General features: G+C 35.6%; 1 protein-coding gene across 3 annotated transcripts in view; it reads left to right on the forward strand.

Annotated features, from left to right (window-relative positions):
- ARHGAP32 (Rho GTPase activating protein 32) overlaps window positions 1-22,363 on the forward strand; it is a 450,472-nt gene that overhangs the window by 340,499 nt on the left and 87,610 nt on the right. For all 3 annotated transcript variants that reach the window (XM_077112455.1, XM_077112453.1, XM_077112454.1), the window contains 4 exons: window positions 2,912-3,049; window positions 4,980-5,072; window positions 5,944-6,066; window positions 7,605-7,682. In XM_077112455.1, the coding sequence (XP_076968570.1) occupies window positions 2,912-3,049; window positions 4,980-5,072; window positions 5,944-6,066; window positions 7,605-7,682 (432 nt within the window). The remainder of the gene's footprint in view (window positions 1-2,911; window positions 3,050-4,979; window positions 5,073-5,943; window positions 6,067-7,604; window positions 7,683-22,363) is intronic.

The raw sequence follows: 22,363 nt of genomic DNA on the forward strand, positions 1-22,363 counted from the left end.
ATGAGGACTGTCTGTATATAAGCAGTGATTAGTATTCAGTATTAGAGAATTCTTTAAAGTATTCTTATTAAAGAAACTACTAAAAATAAACATGAAATCAACAAGGTAAAAGAAAAATAGGCTAAAGGCAAGAACAAACTTCACAACAGAAGTCATTAAATTTACGAAAACAAATAACTTGATAATTAGTAATGCTTAGTTACTTATGATTACTAATAAAGGTCAGCACCACTTTTTTCATAAATTTCAAATTAAATTTAATTTCAATTTGATGTTAAGACCACACTGAAACATATTTTTATATATTCTCAATTGTCAGAAATTAGAAAGTCTCATCATTGCAAATGCTGATGAATATGTAAAGCAAGAGGAGCTCTCATTTACTTTGGAAACAATTTGTCATATTCTCTTTGGAAGCTAAAAATTTATATACCACCATTCAAAAAGTCTGTGCTTAAATATATATCTTAGAATAGCAGTTCTCACACATTTTGATCTTAGAGCCCTTTTGTAAGCTTAAAAATGATTTAAGACTGTGAAGAGCTTTTGTTTCTAAGGGTCCTTAGATCTGTTAACATTTACCATATTCAAAATTAGAATAAAAATTTTAAAATTATTTATTTGTTAATATATTTAAAGATAATAATCCATTACTTATTAAAATGACTCACATTTTAACAAAAAGAAGCATTTTCTCATATAAAAATTAATAAATGCAACATTGTTTTATGATTTTGCAGATTTCTTAAATGTCTGGTTTACTGTGAGACTATTGGCTTATTATATCTGCTTTGGTTTCAGTCTGTTGTGAGTTACTGTTTTTGTTAAAATACATTATGAAAATCTGGTCTCACACAGATAATGTAGTGGAAAAGGCAGGAGTATTTATTAGCCTTTTCAGATATTTTGATATTATTCTTTGGAATTTACTAAAACTCATCAACAAATAGATTCCTAGATTATTTTTGGTACGGAATCTGTAACCTTATCATTGAGCTTGTTGTCCTCTATTACACTGAAATCCATTGATTTGTTGTGTACTAGTATAAGACTTTGTAACATCATACATTGGTCATTTGAAAGATTTTTGTTCACCAAGTTATGCAGATTTCCAATGTTGACACATTTTAGTATATAATATTAGAAAATCACATTCATTATATCAGCACTGATATCATCAGAAAAGTCTTAAAGTACTGGGAAGCTGTCAGTCTCACAGTGGCAGGAACAAGTTTTCAGATATTCTAATATTTGCTTAAAGTTGGAATTTAGTTGTTGACCACAAATAGTGCAAGTTATTTTCCTTGAAATGACAGCTTCATTTTATTCTGTTTTTGAGAAATGTTTGGCACATATCCAAGTCTGAATAACCATATTTTTTCTTTGAAGTAAAAGTGCTTTTCCAAAAGAAACAAAACAAAACAAAACAAAAAAATAGCTAGGTCAGCTGCCAGATCAAACACAATTGCATGAATGCTTTTCTTTGGTACAACCATTTTACTTCAATAAGTAACATAAATGTTTTATGTATCTTTCCTATTTTGTCACATATACTATTAAAAATAAAGGTCTTCCAGGTAGCAGTTTTTTTAAAATGAATAATTTTTTCTGCTTTATCAGGACATTCTTAATGAAACTGGCTTTTTTTTTTTTTTTTTTTGCGTGTCCCTAATAACCAATGATAGTGTGCATCTTTTCTTATTCTTATTGGCCATTTGTTTTGCTTCTTTGGATGAATGGATTTGGCAGTGATTTCTTAGATATGGCACTAAAAGCATGGGTAATAGAGGAAAAAAATAGATTAAATGTACTTCATTAAAATGATTAACTTATGTCTATCAAAGGACATTATCAAGAAAATGAAAAGACACCTGAAAGAATGGGAGAATATAATTGCTAACCATATATCTGTTAATGTTTTAACACTCATAATATATAAAGAACTGCTACAAACCAACAAAAAGACCAAAAACCCAGTTTAACATTTGGCCAAGTTGGAATCCCAGAGGTACTAGTCTCTCCAAGATCATCAACTGTTTCATTCCTTTATCCCATAATGTTGACACCCTTTAATTGCAAGAAGTTAGGATGCTCATTGCCCAGGTATCTCTGAAGGTTGAGAGAATGATCAAATGAGAGGGAGGAGTTGTAACTGAGAAGTTAGGCTTTAACAAATGATTATAACTACTGATTGATTATATAGATTTTTTTTTTGTTTCCAGTATATTAGAATAGCCAGAAGGAAATACCTGCAATTGCTGAACCGTAATTCAGTAGACTTGATCTTTGAAAATGATTGTATAACTGTATAGCCTTTATCTTGTGACTGCATGATTGTAAAAACCTTGTAACTGATGCCTCCTTTATCCAATGTATGGGTAGATGACTACTAATGACATGCATGAAAAGAAAATAATAATAATAATAAGTTGGGAATATGGGGGAAAATACCCCTATGTAAACTCTGGACAATAGTTAATAGTCCTACTTTAATAATCTTTCATTAATTGTAACAAATGTAACTACTGTCAAAAAAAATTGGTAGAGTTGCAGAAAAGTGCCATCACCAACTGTATGAAACGTACCACACCAATCCAAGTGTTGGTGGAATGGTATATGAGAATCCAGTATTCTATGCATGATTGTTCTGTAAACACACAACTTTTCCAAAAAAAAAAAACGTTTTAATTAAAAAAATATGGGTCAAGAACTTGAATAGACATTATTGACCTTTCAGTGTAGTATAACTAACTAGAATGTTTTGGAGCTTAAGTATTTACTCTCAAGTTAGTAGAAGCATCTCATTAGGAAATGTGAACTCTCTTGAATAAAATACCATGATAGAATAATGCTTGATTCATAAACATTTTCTAACAGAGGTTGAATTATTGGAATTTTTTCCTACCCATAGGGCAAAAGTTGGATTGTTAAACGAAGTTATGAAGATTTTCGGGTACTTGATAAACATCTTCATCTTTGTATATATGATCGAAGGTTTTCCCAGCTCTCAGAGCTCCCCCGTTCTGATGCCCTAAAGGAGAGTCCAGAGGTAAGTATTGAATACTGGCAGAAGTAATCACTATGTAGGAATTGGTAGAAATTTTTTTCTGTATACTGAAGAAAAGCTTATATTGAACACTCAGGATGATTCCTGGTATTACTTAACTATTTTGTAACTGAAAATTAGTAATTCTATGTAGGGTGTTTAGAATTAAAGTAGGTTTAATGTCTAATTTCATAAGGAGAAAAAAATCTTGCACCATAATATGTCATCATCAGTATATATGAGCAGACTTCTCCAGAGAGGATATAAAATATGGAAGCAAAAATATGGGAAAAGTTTCACCTCACTAATAATCACAGAACAACAGTGCTTTGATTAATTTATGATGGCAGGTGGTATGTATACACCTACCTTCATTCCTGCCAAAAATTTCTAGTAAAAATATAAAACATTTTTTTAATGTGGAAAGAGAGGAGATTCTTTATAGCATCAGAAGACTAAAAGTACTATCAACGAGTAAAAAATTGTAGGAATCTTTTAAAGTAGCTGGGATAGGGTTTATAGGGGAGAAAAAAAATCACATCTATAAAATAAGAACAGTTTTTGTACCAGTTTTTTAAATAATCATATCTTTGAAATGAAAATATGATTATTTAAATTAAGGTAGTTTTAATAATAAACCTTAACAGCTGGACTGCATACAAAACGGACACTTCTGAAGAGAGACTTAGACAGCAGAAAGGTCAAGCCAAGTAATTTACAGGAATATAATCCCCCAAAAGGATAAAAAGTTAAAAATTATGAGGAATACTTGAGAATCAGAGACTAGATCCTGAAGTTCTTATGTCTTCTTGTGGAAGTTATAGGAGGAAGAGTAGATGGAAGGAAATAATTAAAAATTAATCAAAGAAAATTCCTTAGACTTAAAGAAAGCCATGTTTTCTGATGACAGAGGTGCATTGCGTGGTAACATATAAGAAGCAAAATACTCACATACCTGGAAACATTGTAATAAAATTTCAGAATCCTGGAACATAAAGAGAAAATCCTAACAGCTTCCAAAGAGCAAAAAAAGATTTCCTCAGAGAAACAAGAATTGAATTGATAGTACTCTCTTAATTGGCTACAATGGGTGCTTGAAAACAGTCCAGGGATATCTTCCAGCCTCTGAGGGGAAATCATTTCAGGTCTATTATTTACTCCAAGGCAATTAAGTGAGTAGGGCAAAGTAGAAATTTTTGTCTGCATACTATATTATCAGTCCCAGCAAAACTACCTCAGGGTCTCAAGGATATTGTAAAACTATAGATTCTTTTCTGTGATAGAGAACCTTGGAGTCTCTTTCTCTCTCCCCATTTCCCATCCCTGCCTATCTGTTAGGTTTTTGTCTCTGAGATGGCCTCAGAGCATGGCCACTGCCTATAGGTCCCATATTTTTATCTCCTTTTAAGCAAACAGTAGACCGAACTAGAATTTTGTACTCTATTTCCTAATTCATGGATTAGCTCTTGATTGGCCCAGCTATAGTTAGGTTACCTGCAGTCCACTGGGCCACAGTGTAGGGTCATCTGTGCACATGGCTGTCCTGCCACAACCACAATGTGGGGGAGATTAGAACAGGTCCTAGAAAAAGGGTTTCAGGGTAGTGGGTGATAGAAGGGGAAAACTTGAATATGTATTTGCTATAATTATCTTTTTCATTTTGAATGAAATAAAATTAGAAGCTATAGAATATTATAAGCCCTGGTGATAAGGCATTAACTGTTAAGTTCTCCATAAGACAGGGACTGAATTACTGTGAAAGTGCTTCCAGTTTCAGATCATATAAGCCTCTGTGAATAATCGTCTGGAGCTCTTACAATGCCTAAAAATCCATAGACTTTTCCCTCCAGAAGCAATCAGTTTGCACCAGTTCCTGATCCAGGGAATATACTACCACTCTGAATTGCCACAAATTCTTTCTCTTTGTTTTTAGTCCGTCACTCAGATGCTCATGGCTTACCTATCACGCCTTTCAGCTATTGCTGGCAACAAGATCAATTGTGGGCCTGCCCTGACGTGGATGGAGGTACTACCTAATTCACTTTGTGTTAAGGTTTTGTTTTAGCCGTCTACCTAAGTAATCTAATTTTTGACTTAATATAAGGAGAATTTCAATAGCTGTTATTGGAGCTTATTCTCATTTTCTGGGAGGGATAGACATATGACATGCAATATTTTGAAATATTTTTCATCTCAAATCTTTCTTCAATAACTTTGAAGAAAAATTTGAATATATTTTATGAATGCAAATTGATACCTATTATTTTGGTGTTTATTGTATTAATGTATACATTTAGCAAGGTAAAGTATCATGTATGTACTTTCAGTTTACTTAAGAAGTGAAAATATTTTTCAGTTAACCCTTTAAAAGGTCCAATTTAGGAATAACTCTTGAGTGAAGCATCATTATCCAGTAAATATGTTGGATACTTATTCTTAGTTTGCATATGTAGAATTATATTGATTATTTGCTTCTCTCCTCCCAGAAGAAATTAGGAAGGCACAAGGGAAAGTAGAAAGAACATAGAACTTACAGGCAGAATTGCAGCAAGGTCTTGACCCTTCCATTATTGACTCTGTGATCTTGGACAAATTACTTAATCTCTCATAAGTTACATAACTTCTTTTAGCTTAGCACGTTCACATTTGCACAATGGCAGTAATATTTATATTTTAGAGTTAGATGAGATTAAATAAATCCTAAATGTTACATACACAGGACAAATAGCTGACATACATTAAGTATTCAGTAGGTCATGTTAGTTGTTTTATTTTCTCAGATTTTTTTGGGTCATTGTCTTCTTAAGTCAAATTGAATTGTCTCTTCTACATAGTCAGAAACACTTTTTCAAGTCCCATCTTATTAACCACCTTATCGTACATGTACTTTATTACAGATTGATAATAAGGGAAATCACCTTCTAGTTCATGAGGAATCCTCCATCAATACTCCTGCCGTTGGTGCCGCCCATGTTATCAAGAGGTACACTGCTCGAGCCCCTGATGAATTAACCTTAGAGGTAACTAACTAGAGAGTGCTCCTTGCCCCATCTATAACTATCTTGAGCATTTCAGTTAAAAACACCAGATTTTCTATACTTTGGTTATCTTTCAGGATGAAATACCCTCTATTTTTTAAATGACCATACTCATCCTTGAAAGCACCTTAAACGCCTTCCATTGCTTCTGGGAAGTCATCCTTGACCTTCCATCCCATGTGTTATGAAATTGCATGCAAAAAAAAAAAAAGCCTGGATTGAATGTCATTCTGACGTGTTCTCACTGTTTGTCTCTGGCATATATCACTTTTTACATTTAATATGACTATTATCCTGTCTATTTCCCAGTAGACAGTGACATTCTGAAGAGGTAGGTCTAAGTCTTTTGTCTTTGTGTTTTTAGTACATAAATGATGTGCATAGATGATAACTTCTCAATGTTTGCTGAGAGATTAAGTGAAAGAAAGATGAAATGAAAGGTGAAGTGAACAGTTCTAACTATTAGATGTAAAAAGAGAGGATTTGCATTTCTCCCTATAACAATAAATATTGTTATTGGAGAAACAAAAATCCTGGCAGTTACTCAAATTAAGAAAGAACGGTTTAAAATTTTTGCTATACAGAATTTGAACTGTTCTCAATCTAAACTTAGATTCTGTTCACAAAGTATGCAGGTCTTGAAAGATTCCATGTCTGTTAGCACATACAACTTTGTGAGGATGGCCTATTCATACCTTGAAAAATTGGTTGTGAATAAACAAAGAAAAATTCCTAAAGCAATATATTATACATTGGAAACATAACTCTGAAGTACTTACATCTATTTTGACATATGTATCATCACTTATTTTGATTTAAGAATGTTAAATTTATTATTGAAGATGATTATCATAATTTTCGTTTATAATTTTGTATAAATTTATATAGAATCACTAAGTTGTCTTTTGTGTAAAGAAAGTCTATTTAGTGGGAATGTTGTATTGCAAAATCAGTAGAAAGAAATGTAGTTGTTATAAAATGTTCTTCTTCCTAAGAATAGCCCAGTAATTTAGACATCCTAGACTTTTACCTACATGATTAAATAAGGTACACCTGCTGTCCAGTCTACACCAGTAATTTAGACATCCTAGACTTTTACCTACATGATTAAATAAGGTACACCTGCTGTCCAGTCTACACCTGAGGGCACATGCTCCCTGAAAGTAATGTTGATAAATGTGGCTGCTATTCTAAATTTGAGCATTTAACACTACCTTTTATAAGTGAATCTTATTCCTGGCATTCAGAGAGCTTATGCTTACAACTGTGGCTTTCTAGAGCCTGCATTTGCTCGTTGAGTCATCGTCTTTGTGCTTAACTCTGCATAGACTTCTCTGTGAGCAATTGGTGAAGTTATTGAATTGTTTAGAGAATGAGGTAGTACATTTTTCCAGAAATTATTAGCCAGAGTATAAGATAGCACTTAACCCTTTTGCATAGGTCAGATTTAAATTCTAAGCATAACAGTTGGTTTAAAATTTAACTAAAAACACGACTTAAAATTTTGGTTTTTTTTCTAGGTGGGAGACATTGTTTCTGTTATTGACATGCCCCCAAAAGTTTTAAGCACATGGTGGAGAGGCAAGCATGGATTTCAGGTAGGCAACAAAGAATTACATGTGGATAAGTTCAAAAAACAGCTTTTTCTTATGCTTCAGGAATACTTCTGTTTGCAGCATGTACTAGTTTGACTATGTCATCAGAAATTTTGTCTGCAATCATAGAAAAATATAGATGATAGTCATGATCTTGGACTTGGACTTCCTTTTCTAGTCAGTTGGGTGGATGCTTTACCCTTCTCCATCTCTGAACAATGGTTTAGCCGAAGTGTGTGGAGGCTCACAGGCCTGATGACTACTTTTAGGTGATCAGGCCTGTGAACCCACCTCCCTTTAGTAGTGATGATAAAGTATGATTCATCGGTATATTTTCTTTCTAGAATTAAGTCTGTTTGATCAATATTTTTCTATAAAAAATGCCTTTTAATTGGTACTGTAAGCTTAGTGTATTATTTGTAGAAAAGCAACAGAATCTAAAACCATCTCTTATTTTTTCTTTTCCAAATACAGCTGTTAATAGTCGTAGACCTGACAGTGCCATCTTTTAGTAGTTTCTATAGGATAAATAAATTTTCATTTATCCTTTAAAACAATCCATAGCAGATCTTCTGAAAATGCTTTTAAAAAGTATCCTTAAAATAGCCTGTGCTTTTTTATGGTCTTTTTATAAAAGTGTAGCTAAAATGCTATATAAATAAAATGCTCATGCTTTAAAGTTGAAATGTTAAGAACAGTTCCATAAATATCATGAGCTTTAATTACATCCTAAACTAAAATAAATGTTAGGTTTTTGTAAAATGGATTTTGTTAAAAAAATTATAAGAATTTTAAACAGTGTATATAAACATGCTGATTAAGAGTATGATGAGATGAACTATAGCTTCTAGGGTCTCAAAGATGATAAAAAATAAATTGGGCTTTAAAATGATGATTATGGTTTGGTCTTGGCATTGCTGCTAGCTTTTTTTGTGACCTGAAACAGGTCATTTGTTTTCTGTTGGCTTTACTTATTTTTTGTTGATTTTTATTGCTGTTTTTACAAACACTATATTCACCAAGCAGACTTTATTTTTTTTCTTAAAATCAGAGGTAGCTTTTTATTATCTCTCTAGTTCTTCTCAACACTTAAATTCTATGACTAAAAGTAGTTGCACATTTTCTGTTCATTTGTGTAGCAAACATTTATTGAGTATTGATTTTGTGCTAGTTACGGATTAATCTTCCTGACTGTTTTAGTTTCCTTAGTTGCTCAATCAAATACTATGCAATGAGTTGGCTTAAACAGTGAGAATTTATTTGTTCACAATTTTGACGTTAGGGAAATGTCCAAATCAAGTCATTATCAATATGATGCTTTCTCCTTGATGTAACATTCTGGGGCTGTCTGCTGGCAATTATCGGTCCTTAACTTGTCACTTGGCAGGCACATGGCAGCATCTCCGGGTCTCTCCCTTCTCTTCTGGGTTCATTGACGTTCAGCTTTTGACTCTTCCTCTGTGGCTTTCTCTCTGTCTGAATTTTATTCCACTTATAAAGGACTCCAGTAATAAGATTAAGACCCATCCTGATTAATGTGAACTACACCTTAACTGAAGCAACCTCATCAAAAGATCCTGCTTACAATGAGTTCACTCCCACAGGAATGGATTAGATTTAAGAACATGTTTTTCTGGGGTACATAGGCTTCAGATCACAGCACTAACTGTATTTTATTTAAGCATATTAGATTAGTTTATTGCCTAAACAAACCAATACTTCGAGAAGTTGGTCAAGAGTAATGAGTCTAAAACTAGATAAAAATGTATTGACTAAACAAATTACTTAAAATAGAAATAGTTTTTTTTTTATTCAAAGATTTGCAATTGATAACAAAAAATTATTCATATGGGAATGCTGTCTGTCATCCTGATTGGTCTCCGAAAGGTATTGGTATCATTTATATTATGCTGGAATACACCTGTGAGAAGAGGAGGTGCTGGGGTGCTGGAGGAGGAGCTAATAAAACCGGGAGCATGCCTTTAGAATGTCAGTGTCAAAACTTCATTTTAAAAAAGTAATCTACAGCTTCCCCTCCAAGATGGCAGCTTAGTGAGCTGTGGAATTTAGTTTGTCCTCCAGAGCAGCTAGTAAATAGCCAGGAACAATACAGAACAACTGCTGGAGTCACATCAGTGACTGGACATACAGTGCATCAGTCTGGACAAACTGGACCAGTTGCATTCCCACACAGAATTGTAAGTCCCCTAAGCTGCAGAGGCCAGCACCACACCCCCACAGGTTGGTTCCTGGAGAGGAAAGGAAACAGATTTTACTGGCAGCAGGGGCTTAGCTCAACCAGGCTCCAGCTGCAAAATTAATTACAAATTCTGAGTACTGCAAATAGGCCCACAGCCCAGATAAACCTCATATAAGAGCTAAAGGTACTAGGAATTTTTGCCCCAGCACAGAGATATAAAAAAAAAAATCAGAGGCTTTTTGAATCAGACAGCACAAAATACTTGAAAAGGACTAGATGCTAAAAAGAAAAAGGGGGTACATAGAACCTAAAGATGCATAGAGCAGTGCACCAACTTAAGTTCTTGATTAACAAACCTGTAGAAAGGGAGTTCTGCTCTGTAAAGGAATTTTTCTTTTGCTTTGTTGATACCATTTAACTCATTAGATAGAACTGCAAGCCTTCACTTGCTTCATCTGCCCCAGGCAAAGGCTGAATTAAGCTTGTCTGAGGGACAAAGAGGCTGGTCAAGTGAGAGGAGTTAATTCCCTGTGGGCTGTACCTTCCCCAGGAGAGGGCCAGGAGGGAGGTGGGGTCCAGCTCAGATGGAATCCCTCCCTCAAGGAATTCAGACCCCAGGGACTGGAAAACTGAAGCAATTAAAACCAGCCTACAACCTCTCCTCTGTCTCAGCCACACCCACAGCAGGAAAAGTCTGCTGAAATTAAAGGTCCTGCATTACTTTATATGTGGGAAATCGCAGACAGACAAGCTGCACATATGGGGCAGGGTAGGAACAACACACACAGAGCCTAGAGGCTTCATAGGAAAGTCTGATGACATGCTGGGTCTCAGCTTCAGGGAAACTTGATGCAGGTGACTCTTTCCTGAGAGGAGGCCTATCTGGTTGAGGAAAATCCGACTGGGGTCTATACTTTCTAAGTAGACCCTCCTAGAAAAGGGCTCCATATAGACAGGGTAAGAAACAGAAAATAAGAACTGAAAAATTCTGATCTGTTAAACCACACCTATGCTAGAGATCTAGAATAAACTGAACTGAATGTCAAAGGACACATAGAGAACAAAACCATCCAGCAAGAAAATCCTAGGTAAAAGAGTGAAAACAATCTCCAGAATAAACTAATTACGGAAATCAAATGTCTACACACCAGCAAAAAAGCACGAGTCATAGTATGAAAATTGAAGATATGGCCCAGCCTAAGGAACAAACCAACAATTCAAATGAGAAACAGAAGTTGAAACACCTAATTCACAATGTTCGAACAGACATAGAAAATCTCATAAAAAATTAAATCAAATGAGGTAGGATATAAAGAAGGCAGTTATTGAGCAAAAAGAAATCCAAAGTCTGAAAAAACAAGTCACAATTTATTAGAATGAAAGACACAGTAAAAGAGATTTAAAAAAAAAACAATGGAAACCTACAGTGTTAGATTTAAAGAGGCAGAAGATAGAATTAGCGAACTGAAGGACTGGACCTCTGAAATCTGACACACAAAAGAAAATATAGGGAAAAGAATGGGAAAATATGAGCAAGGACTCAAGGAATTGAATGATAACTTGAAGTGCACGAATATACATGTTGTGAGTGTCCCAGAAAAAGAAGAGAAGGGAAAAGGAGGAGAAAGACTAATGGAAAAAATTATCACTGAAAATTTCCCAACTCTTATGAAAGACTTAAAATTACAGATCCAAGAAGTACAACGTACCCCAAACAGAATGGATCCAAATAGACATATACTCCAAGACATTTACTAATCAGAATGTCACATGTCAAAGAAAAAGAGAGTTTTGAAAGCAGCAAGAGAAAAGCAATCCATCACATACAAGGGAAGCCCAATAAGGCTATATGTAGATTTCTCAGCAGAAACCATGGAGTCGAGAAGACAGTGGTATGATATATTTAAAATCCTAAAAGAGAAAAACTGCCAAACAAGAATTCTATATCCAGTAAAATTGTCCTTCAAAAATGAGAAGTAAATTAAAACATTTTCAGACAAAAAAAATCACTGAGAGAATTTGTGACTAAGATACTGGCTCTGCAAGAAATAGTAAAGGAAACACTAGAGGCAGATAGGGAAAGACAGGAGTGAGAGGTGTGGAGAAGAGTGTAGAAATGAAGACTATCAGTAAAGGTAAAAAGAGAAAAAAGTTAGATATGACATATAAGACCCAAAAGGCAAAATGTTAGAAGAAAGTACTGCCTTTACAGAAATAACACTAAATGTTAATGGATTAAACCAATCAAAAGATATAGACTGGCAGAACAGATTGAAAAAACAGGACCCATCTATGTGCTGTCTATAGAAGACTCATTTTAGACCCAAGGGTAAACATAGGTTGAAAGTGAAAGGTTGAGAAAAGATATTTCATGCAAACAACCATCAAAAAAGAGCAGGAATAGCTAAACAGTATCCAACAAATTAGGCTTCAAATATTAAACAATTAAAAGAGACAAAGAAGGACACTATGTATTAATAAAAGGAACAATTCAACAGAAAGACAAATGATAAATACTTATGCACAGAGCCAGAGTGCTCCAAAATGCATGAGGGAAACACTGAAAAGAGAAATAGACACATCTACCATAATAGAGTCTTCAATTCCCTTCTATTCTCAATGGACAGAGCATCTAGACAGAGGATCAATCAGGAGAGGGAGATTTTGAAAACTATGATAAATGGTCTGGACTTATCAGACATTTACAGAACATCACACCCTATAACAGCAGAATACACATTTTTCTCAAATGCTCATGGATCATTCTCAAGTGTAGACCATATGCTGGATCATAAAGCAAGTCTCAATAAATTTTAAAAGATTGAAATCATACAAAACACTTTCTTGGATCATAAAGGAATGAAGTTGGAAATCAATAACAGAGGGACAGAAAATTCACAAATATATGGAGGCTAAACAACACCCTCTTAAACAACCAGTGGGTCAAGGAAGACATTACAAGAGAAATCAGTAGAAATCTTGAGGTAAATGAAAATGAAAACACAACATATCAAAATTTGTGGGATGCTGCAAAGGCAGTTCTAAGAGGGAAATTTATTGCTTTAAAATGCCTGTATCGAGAAAGAAGAAAGAGCAAAATTCGAGGAATTAACTGTTCACTTGGAAGAACTAGAGGAAGAACACGAAAGTAGCCCCAACGCAAGCAAAAGAAAAGAAATGATGATATTAGAGGAGAAATAAATAGAATTAAGAACATGAAGATGATTGAGAAAATCAACAAAACCAGAAGTTGTTTCGTTGAGAAACTCAATAAAAATTGATGGACCCTTAGCAAGGTTGACAAAAAGAAAGAGAGAGGATGTAAATAAATAAAATCAGAAATGGAAGAGGAGACGTAACCACTAACCCTGCAGGAAAAAAAGGAGGTAATGAGAGGATATTATGAGTAACTTTATGCTAATAAGCTAGACAACATAGATGAAATGGACATCTTCCTAGAAAGACATAAACAACCAACATTGACTCAAGAAGAAATAGATGACCTCAACAAACCAATCACAAGTAAAGAAATTGAATCAGTCATCAAAAAGCTCCCAACAAAGAAAAGTCCAGGACCAGATGCCTTCACATGTGAGTTCTACATTTAAGAAAGAATTAGTATCAATCCTGCTAAAACTCTTCAAAAAAAAATTGAAGGGGAGGGAAGCCTACCTAACCTATTTTGTGAAGCTTATATCACCCTCATACCAAAGCCAAACAAAGATACTACAAGAAAAGAAAATTACAGACCAATCTCTCTACTGAATACAGATGCAGAAATCCTTAACAAAATTCTTGCAAATCAAATCCAGCAGGACATTAAAAGAATTATACACCATGACCAAGTGAGATTTATTCCAGGTATGCAAGGATGGTTCCACATAAGAAAATCAGTTAATGTAACATACCATATCAACAAATCAAAGCAGAAAAACCACATGATCATCTTGATTCATGCAGAAAAGGCATTTGACAAAATTCACCATCCTTTCTTGATGAAAACGTGTCAAAGGATAGGAATAGAAGGGAACTTCCTCAATATAATAAGGGAAATATATGAAAAATCCACAGCTAACATCATCCTTGAGAAAGACTGAAAGCTTTCCCCTTAAGATCAGGAACAAGAGAAGGATGTCTACTGTCACCATTGTTATTCAATATTGTGTTGGAAATTCTAGCCAGAGCAATTAGACAAGAAAAAGAAATACAAGCCGTCAAAATTGGGAAGGAAATAGTAAAACTCTCATTGTTTGCAGATGATATGATACACTATGTCAAAAACACCAGAAAATCCACAGCAAAACTGCTATAGCTAATAAATGAGTACAGCGAAGTGGTAGGGTACAAGATCAACACTCAAAATTCTGTAGTGTTTCTATACACTAGTAATGAACAATGTGAGGAGGAACTCAGGAAAAAAATTCCATTTACAGTTGCCACCAAAAGCACAAAATATTTAGGAATAAATTTAACTAAGGATACAAAAGACCTATACAAAGAAAACTGTAAGAAATTGCTGAAAGAAATCACAGAAGACCTAAATAAATGGAAGGGCATATTGTGTCATGGACTGGAAGACTAAATATATTTAAGATGTCAATTCTACCTAAATTAATTTATAGATTCAATGCAATTCCAATTAAAATTCCAAAAACTTATTTTGCAGAATTAGAAAAACCAATAACCAAATTTATTTGGAAGGGCAGGGTGCCCCGAATACCTAAAAATATCTCGAAAAAGAAAAATTTCGGAGGTCTCACACTACTTGACTATAAGGTGTATTATGAAGTTACAGTGGTCAAAACAGCATGGTACTGGCGTAAAGATAGATATGCTGACCAATGGAATTGAAAAGAGTGTTCAGATATAGACCCTCTCATCTATGGACAATTGATCTTTGATAAGGCAGTCAAGGCAATTCACCTGGGACAGAGCAGTCTCTTCAAGTAAATGGTGCTTGAACTGGATAGCCATATGCAAAAGAATGAAAGAGGATTCATATCTCACATCTTATACAAAAATTAACTCAAAATGGATGCAAGACCTAAACATTAGAGCCAAGACCATAAAACTTTTAGAAGAAAATGTGGGGAAAAATCTTATAAAACTTGTATTAGGAGGTGGTTTCCTAGACCTTACACCCAAAGTACAATCATTGAAGAGAGAAAGAAATGGAAACTCCTCAAAATTAAGCACTTTTGCACATCAAAGAACATTGTTAAGAAAGTAAAAAGCAGCCTACTCAATGGAAGACAATATTTGGAAACCACATATCAAATAAGGTCTAGTATCCAGAACTTAATAAAGAGATTGTTCAACTCAACAACAAAAAGACAAATAGCCCAATTAAAAAATGGGCAAAAAGACATGAATAGACACTTCTCAGAAGAGGAAATACAAATGGCTAAAAGGTACATGAAAAGATGCTTAACTTCCCTGGCTATTAGGGAAATGCAAATCAAAACCACAATGAGATATCACCTGGCACCCACTAGAATGGCCATTATCAACAAAACAGAAAACGACAAGTGCTGGAGAGGATGTGGAGAAAAAGGCACACTTATCCTCTGTTGGTGGGAATGTAAAATGGTACAACTGCTGTGGAAGGCAGTTTGGCAGTTCCTCAGGAAGCTAAGTATAGAAGTGCCATATGATCTAGCAATACTATTGCTAGGTATCTGTTCAGAGGACATGAGGGCAAGGACACAAATGGACATTTGCACACCAATGTTTATAGTATTTATGATTGCCAAGAGATGGAAACAGCCCAAATGTCCATCAATAGAAGATTGGGTAGACAAGCTGTAGTATATATATGCAATGGAATATTATGTAGCTGTAAGACAGAATAAAGTCATAAAGCATGTAACAACATGGATGGAACTTGAGGACATTATGCTGAGTGTAGTTAGCCAGAAACAACTACTTAAAATTAGGCCTAAGAGTTACCCCCAGAGAACCTCTTTTGTTGCTCAGATGTGGCCTCTCTCTCTCAGCCAACAAGGCAAGCAAACTCACTGCCCTCCCCACCTCTGTGTGGGACATGATTCCCAGCGGTATAAACCTCCCTGGCAACATGGAACAGAAATCCTGGGATGAGCTGGGACTCGGCATCAAGGGATTAAGAAAACCTTCTTGACTGAAAGGGGAAAGAGAGAAATGAGACAAAATAAAGTGTCAGTGGCTGAGAGATTTCAAAGAGGTTATCCTGGAGGTTATTCTTACACATTCTATAGCTATCCCTTTTTAGTTTATGGTGTATTAAAGTGGCTAGAGGAAAAGGACCTGAAACTGTAGAATTGTGTTGCAGTAGCCATATTTCTTGAAGATGATTGTATAAGGATATAGCTTTCAAAATGTGAATGTGTGATTGTGAAAAGCTTGTGTCTGAGGCTCCTTAATCTAAGTTATGGACAGGTGAGTTAAAAATATGGATAAGAAATTAGCAAATAATAGGGGAACAAAGGTTAAAATAAATTGAGTAGATTGAAATACTAGTGGTCAATGAGAGGTAGGGGTAAGGGATATGGCATGTAGGCTTTTTTCTTTTTTCTTTCTTTTGCTGGAGAGATGCAAATGTTCAAAAAAATGACCATGGTGATGAATACATAGCTATGTAATGATATTGTGAGCCGTTGATTGTAAACATGTCAAGAATGTTTGTATGTTTGTTGTTTATAATAAAATATTTTTAAAAAATAAATATAGTACATTAATATTTAAAAGAAGAAAAAAAAGGAATCCAGGGGACATGCAAGGGTAGTTTAGTGGTAGAATTCTTGCCTACCATGCAGGAGACCTGGGTTTGATTACCAGCCCATGTACCCCCCAAAAAGCAAACAAGCAAAATAAACAAACAAAAATTCAACAAAATGGTGCTGTAGTAACGGGATACTCACGTGGAAAAATAATGAAATGTTACCCCACCATACAGCATACAATAAAAAAAAAGAGAGAAGATCTAGACAGTTCAAGAAAGAATCCAGCCAGTTCACCATTTCTTGCTGTATTTGTCAGGGTTCTCTAGGGAAACATAACCAGGTGTCAGATGATATCTGTAAAGATTTTATAAAATTGTCTTGTGTGATTTCAGAGAAGCACAAGTTCAGATTCCACAGGGCAGGCCAGTTGACACATGAACCTACCTATCACACTTACTGTTGCTAAATACTAGTGCATTTGTGTGAGCCCGTTGTAGTCAGCACTGGTTTTCAGGTAGGGTGTGAAGGAGGAGGCATTTGTGGAGCCTCGGTTGTGTACCAGCTAGTGCTGGGCACCTCACATGCAGTGCTTTCTGGAATCTTCACAAAACTTCAAGGTAGTCATTGCTACCTCTATTTGATAGAGAAGAAATGGTTTTGGAGAGGTTTAGTGAACAGCCAAAATCTCAAATCAGGAAGTAATGTCCTGCAATCCAAGTCTACTCCATTACATTGCCTGGAGAACACAAAGTGCAAGCTATCCATCTTGTTTCAAAGGATTATCTGTCTCCATCTCAGTTCTATACCCTATAAGGATGAGCATCTTTCCTTCCCAACGAGTGAGGAATGTTGTAATGGTTAACCAAGTATGACTATAGAGAAGATATAGAGAAGATACTGATGGAAACATTGCTTTTACCTTGTTTTGCTTTTTTACTGTGGTAATTAATATGTTGTATTCTGAGAAATGACTCCTCTTTAGGCTGTTTGTGATTGTCCCTATCCTCCCTTGGTATTTTTAAATTGTAAGTATGTGTATCCACCTCAAATATTCTGTTGAGAGGGCCACATAAACATAATGTATCCCATATATATGATAATTTTAAATAGTAGCCTTTTTTATATCCTTATATTTCAGCTTGAAATAACTGGAATAATAGCTTAGTTCAGTATTTTCAGACTTTCAAATCTTTTATACCTGATTACTCAAACACGATCTTGCACATAATTTCATTGTGAGAGAGAAAAAAATAGAGCTTCCATAGTTAATTGGGAGGTCAGGAGCCCTGGGCCTGAAGTCATCGGGGGCCTCTTGATTGCTTTCTCTCCAGCCTGTTGCAGTAGCCCCAGAGGTTCCTCAGTAGAACCTCTAGGTTAGTTACTGTGAATGGTGTAGTGGATCTAGTATATTAAAAATTATTTTATAACTTTTAAATGATAAAAGCCAGTTAACGGGCCACAGTGGCTCAGCAGGCAGAGTTCTCGCCTGCCATGCCAGAGAACCGGGTTCGTTTCCTGGTGTGTGCCCAGGTAAAAAAAAAATAAAAATAAAAATAAAGCCAGTTAACCTTCCATAAGTATTAGAGAAAACTTCTCTTATAAGGATATTTTTATGTGATTTCTTTTAGAAAGCTAATAATCAGATTTTTTATTTCTCTAAAGTAAATCATATTGAATTCTTGGTACTTCACCTGTTCTAATGTAGATTGGTGGTAAAAATTCAAAATGCAAAGAATCCTTTCTTTTTTCAAGTTTTTTTTCTATTATCGGGCTTTGCTGTTGCTCAGGTTCATCCTTGCTTTCATTTGCCTGTTAAGTGTCAACCAGTCCTGAGCAGGAAGTGGACATGGCCTGTAGGCCACCTGACAACTGTTTCACAGAGACTTGATTGGAAGTAGAACCCTCCCTGAGTCAGCTTGGCTCCAGGCCGAGGGCAGCAGAGTTCAGGGGTGCTGGCTGTGACTGCTGAGAGCCTAGGCACCTCAAAAGGAAGGAATCCTGGAGTGACTGCTCCATGAATGGATGCCCTGCCCTCCTGCTGTCTTTGCTCAGTGGCTCTCAGCACCTAAGAAGGCACACCTCATCCTAACAGCTGGCATTGAGTCCTCATTCCATTCATAGCAGACGGCCTCTGGACTTCATGCCTGTGCTCCCATTAGGACAGGGAGGACAAGCAGACCCTGGGGCTCTTCTCATGGTCTCTAGGACAAGTGGAGAGATTCAGGGCCCAGCAGAACTCCCAGGGAGGTCTTAGAGGTTTTCCTGGAGGAGAGGAAGGAGCAAAGCATCTGGTATGTGAATTCCTCTGAGAAGAGGATGTTCCAGTGACCCATTAATGCTTCTGTCGGTGGGAGCAAAGCTTGGGGTCAAGTGTCGATTGGACTTCCTGGGTTCCAGGACAAGAAAGCTTATTTGAGCTCCATGAACTGCTTCATCACACCCTATGGAAGGAGGCACAGAGGCAACCCAGCTTCCCTCGACAGCATTGGAGGACACAAGGAATTTATTTTGGCCAGGACAGAGGACTTCCTGGGGTTGAGATTATTTAGTACTCAGGAGAGAGAGTGAAAGGGAGCAAAGATGTAGACTGCTGCTTCCCAGGAGGAAGGATGGCTCAACTGAGGAGTCACACTTTGAGTGTGCCAGAAAGTTCTTTGACGTGAGTTGGCCGTCATGGCTCCCATGTGTCTAAGCTTGCATTTCTGCTCCTTTAAGTATATCTATGATGTGTTACATGGGCATGACTGTTTCTTTTGTCATGGTCACTTATGTGTTTGTTGACTCCTTTCTGGCCAGCTCTCGGTATAATAAGAACAAGCTTCATCATGCAAAGCTTTTCCTTTATAGTGCTGTGTTGTGACATTGTTTTATTATTCTTTAAAAAATGATTAATAGACTTATATTTTAGCACAGTTTTAGCTTTACAGAATAACTGAGCAAATAGTACATGGAATTCTATATATCCACCCCCTGCCATTCCTCACCCCCACACAGTTTCCCAGTTATCAACATCTTGATTAGTATAGTACATTTGTTATAAGTGATGAGCCAGTATTGTTACATTATTATTAAGTAAAGTGTGTCGTTTACATTGGGGTTTATTCTGTGTTATGTGCAGTTCTATGTTGTAAAGTGCTGGCTAGACTGCAGAGTCGAAAGAAGCAGTTCCCATGAGACTTCGCTCATTTTAGACACCAGCCTCAAGTTCAGGGGTCCCCAGGGCTACCCTCATCTCAAACCAACTCATTACAAATTTAATGGTTCTGGTGACCACCCTCAAGTTTAATAATTCGCCAGAATGACTCACAGAACTTACTAAAACCTCATGGCCACATTTATTACAACGAAAGGATGCAAATTAGGAGGAGCTGTAGGAAGAGATGTATAGGGTGAGGTCTGAGAGGAGTCTAAATGCAAAGATTCTGGCCTTCTTCTCTGTGGTGTCCCCTCCTCCTGGCCACAATGTGTGGTGGTATGCACAGAGGACTACCAACCAGGGAAGCTCACCTGAGCCTGTGGTATACAGAGTTTTGTTGGGGCATGATCACATACTGCCTCTATAACTGACTTTCCTGTGGTTCCACATCCTCATCAGCATTTAGTATTGTCAGTGTTTTGGATTTAGCCATCTAGTAAATGTATATAGTAGTATCTCAATGTTGTGCCATTCTCTAATGATATACTGTGTTGAGCATGTTTTCATAAGCTTCTTTGCCATCTGTGTACTATCTTTGGTGAGTTATTCAGATCTCTGCACATTTTTTAATTGGGCCGTTTGTTTTCTTTCTGATGAGTTTTGAAAATTCTTTGTTTTTATCAGGTAAGTGTTTTGCAAATATTTTCTCTCATATTGCGGCTTGTCTTGTAGTCTTTAAACAGCATCTTTCAAAAGTCCTAATTTTAAATATATGTGGGCTAGCTTTTAATTGTTCTAAAGCAGGTAAGCTTTGTTAAATATCTGGCCTTCTTATTTCTTCTCATCCTTGCTTTCTCTCCATGTACTTTTTATCAATTCTTAGTCACTCTTTTAGAATATAATCAGAGAAAAAAGAAATGAAGTTTAAAAAGATTTCTGTGAATATTTTCAAAATACTTTTGTGAAACTTAATAACAAAAAAAATTAAAGAAATTAATCAATATCGTGACATTCCAAATCTAAGTATAGTGAATTGTCATAGAGTCAAAGTCAATACAAGGAATATGCATTTATTTTGGCTTACTTACGGGTCCTCTACTGCTGTCCTCATTCTTCTGATACCAATAATTCTTTTTACTCTCCCTCTAATACTGATTCTCAGACTTCGGTGTGTGCAAGAATCATTAGGGGGAGATGTTAAAAATGTGAAACCCAAGCCCTAAGGCCGAGTGTTCTGTTTCAGTAGCTATGGGGAAGAGATGTGGGGGCCTGTATTTTTCTCCAGTTGGTTCTGGCCCAGATGTGTCCTAGCACACTCTCATTCTGTCTGTAGCTGAGTGCTGCCCAGCAGCTGGTGGTTGACAACATCATCATTTTTCCAAGCTCTGTGCAATAGATCATCCTATAATGTAACTGTGGGGACAGAAGGACTGCTCATCCGTGTGTCTAAATTATACCGTGACTTTTCTTTTCTTAAGCTTCTAGGAGTAGGAAGTGTGAAATTATATTAGCTATGCTAATTTAAAATTCTGAAATCTGAGTTATCTGTCTTCTAAGGAGGATGTTAAATCTTTTACATTTGTTTTCTGAAGTGTTACATCACATAATGTACTTCAGAGTAAAAACTCTTAGCTGCTTTTCTTTTTTAATTAAATAGTGTAACTATCAGATTTGTATTCCTTTTTGTAGTCTATTCTTTGAAATGTGGGGTCAGGTCTCTGGGAGCCTTATTTCTTAAATAAAGGTATTCCCAAATATAAAGTTCTAATATCTTTCAGAATTGTATTTTTTTTTTTATTTAGAGCAGTGTTTCTGAAGAGTTTTCTCTGGGAGCCACTAGCATTAGAATGACCTGAGAAATGTATTAAAACTAGATATTGCAAAAGATCCTGGCAGGTGGGACACAAAATTTGAATTTTTAAGAAGTTCCTCAGATGATTATTATGCACAAAATGTGAGAACCACTGATCTAACCTCCAATCATTTAGCTTGCGCACAGATAAGGAAGAAATTAAATGTAGCTTAGCAATTCTTTTACTTTGTCACCCCCAGAAATCTGCCTGAAAACACTTTTGAGGATATAGCCAATCTAATGGATAAAATTGCATTTTGAGATTGACAGAAGTTTATACAGCTCATATTCTCTTTGTTCTCCACAAGAAAATCAAGGATCCACTATTTTATTTTTCAGAGTTTTCCCAGGATGTTATGTGAGTGTTTTTGTGCACAGATAATAAAGAAGAGATCCTTGGACAATAACCATTTCTTAACTGAAACTTTAATGAGATTTCAAATAACTTATTTTCAGAAAAATATTCTTTATTCAAAAGGGAAGATATTCAGAAACCCTATCCATTCTAAGTAGTTTAATGAGGAAAGTGATTTACCTGTTTCTTTATATAAAGATCATCATATTCATGTAAATCTTATAACCCCAAGCTGTACCTTTTTCAGTAGTAAAAATCAAATAGAGCAAAATGTTTCTCTACATTTGAATAATAGGAAATCAAATTATACTGTATATTGTCATCTGCAAGGTTGTGTAATTTTAAGGAAAGGGGGAATATGTAATACTATAAATACAAGTACTTGTTGGCACTTCATTAGTGCTTCTTATGTGTGCTGCTCTAAGTGCTTTTCACTAATC

Source organism: Tamandua tetradactyla, chromosome 8 (assembly GCF_023851605.1).
Source record: "Tamandua tetradactyla isolate mTamTet1 chromosome 8, mTamTet1.pri, whole genome shotgun sequence".
In the NCBI taxonomy this organism is placed as follows: domain Eukaryota; kingdom Metazoa; phylum Chordata; class Mammalia; order Pilosa; family Myrmecophagidae; genus Tamandua; species Tamandua tetradactyla.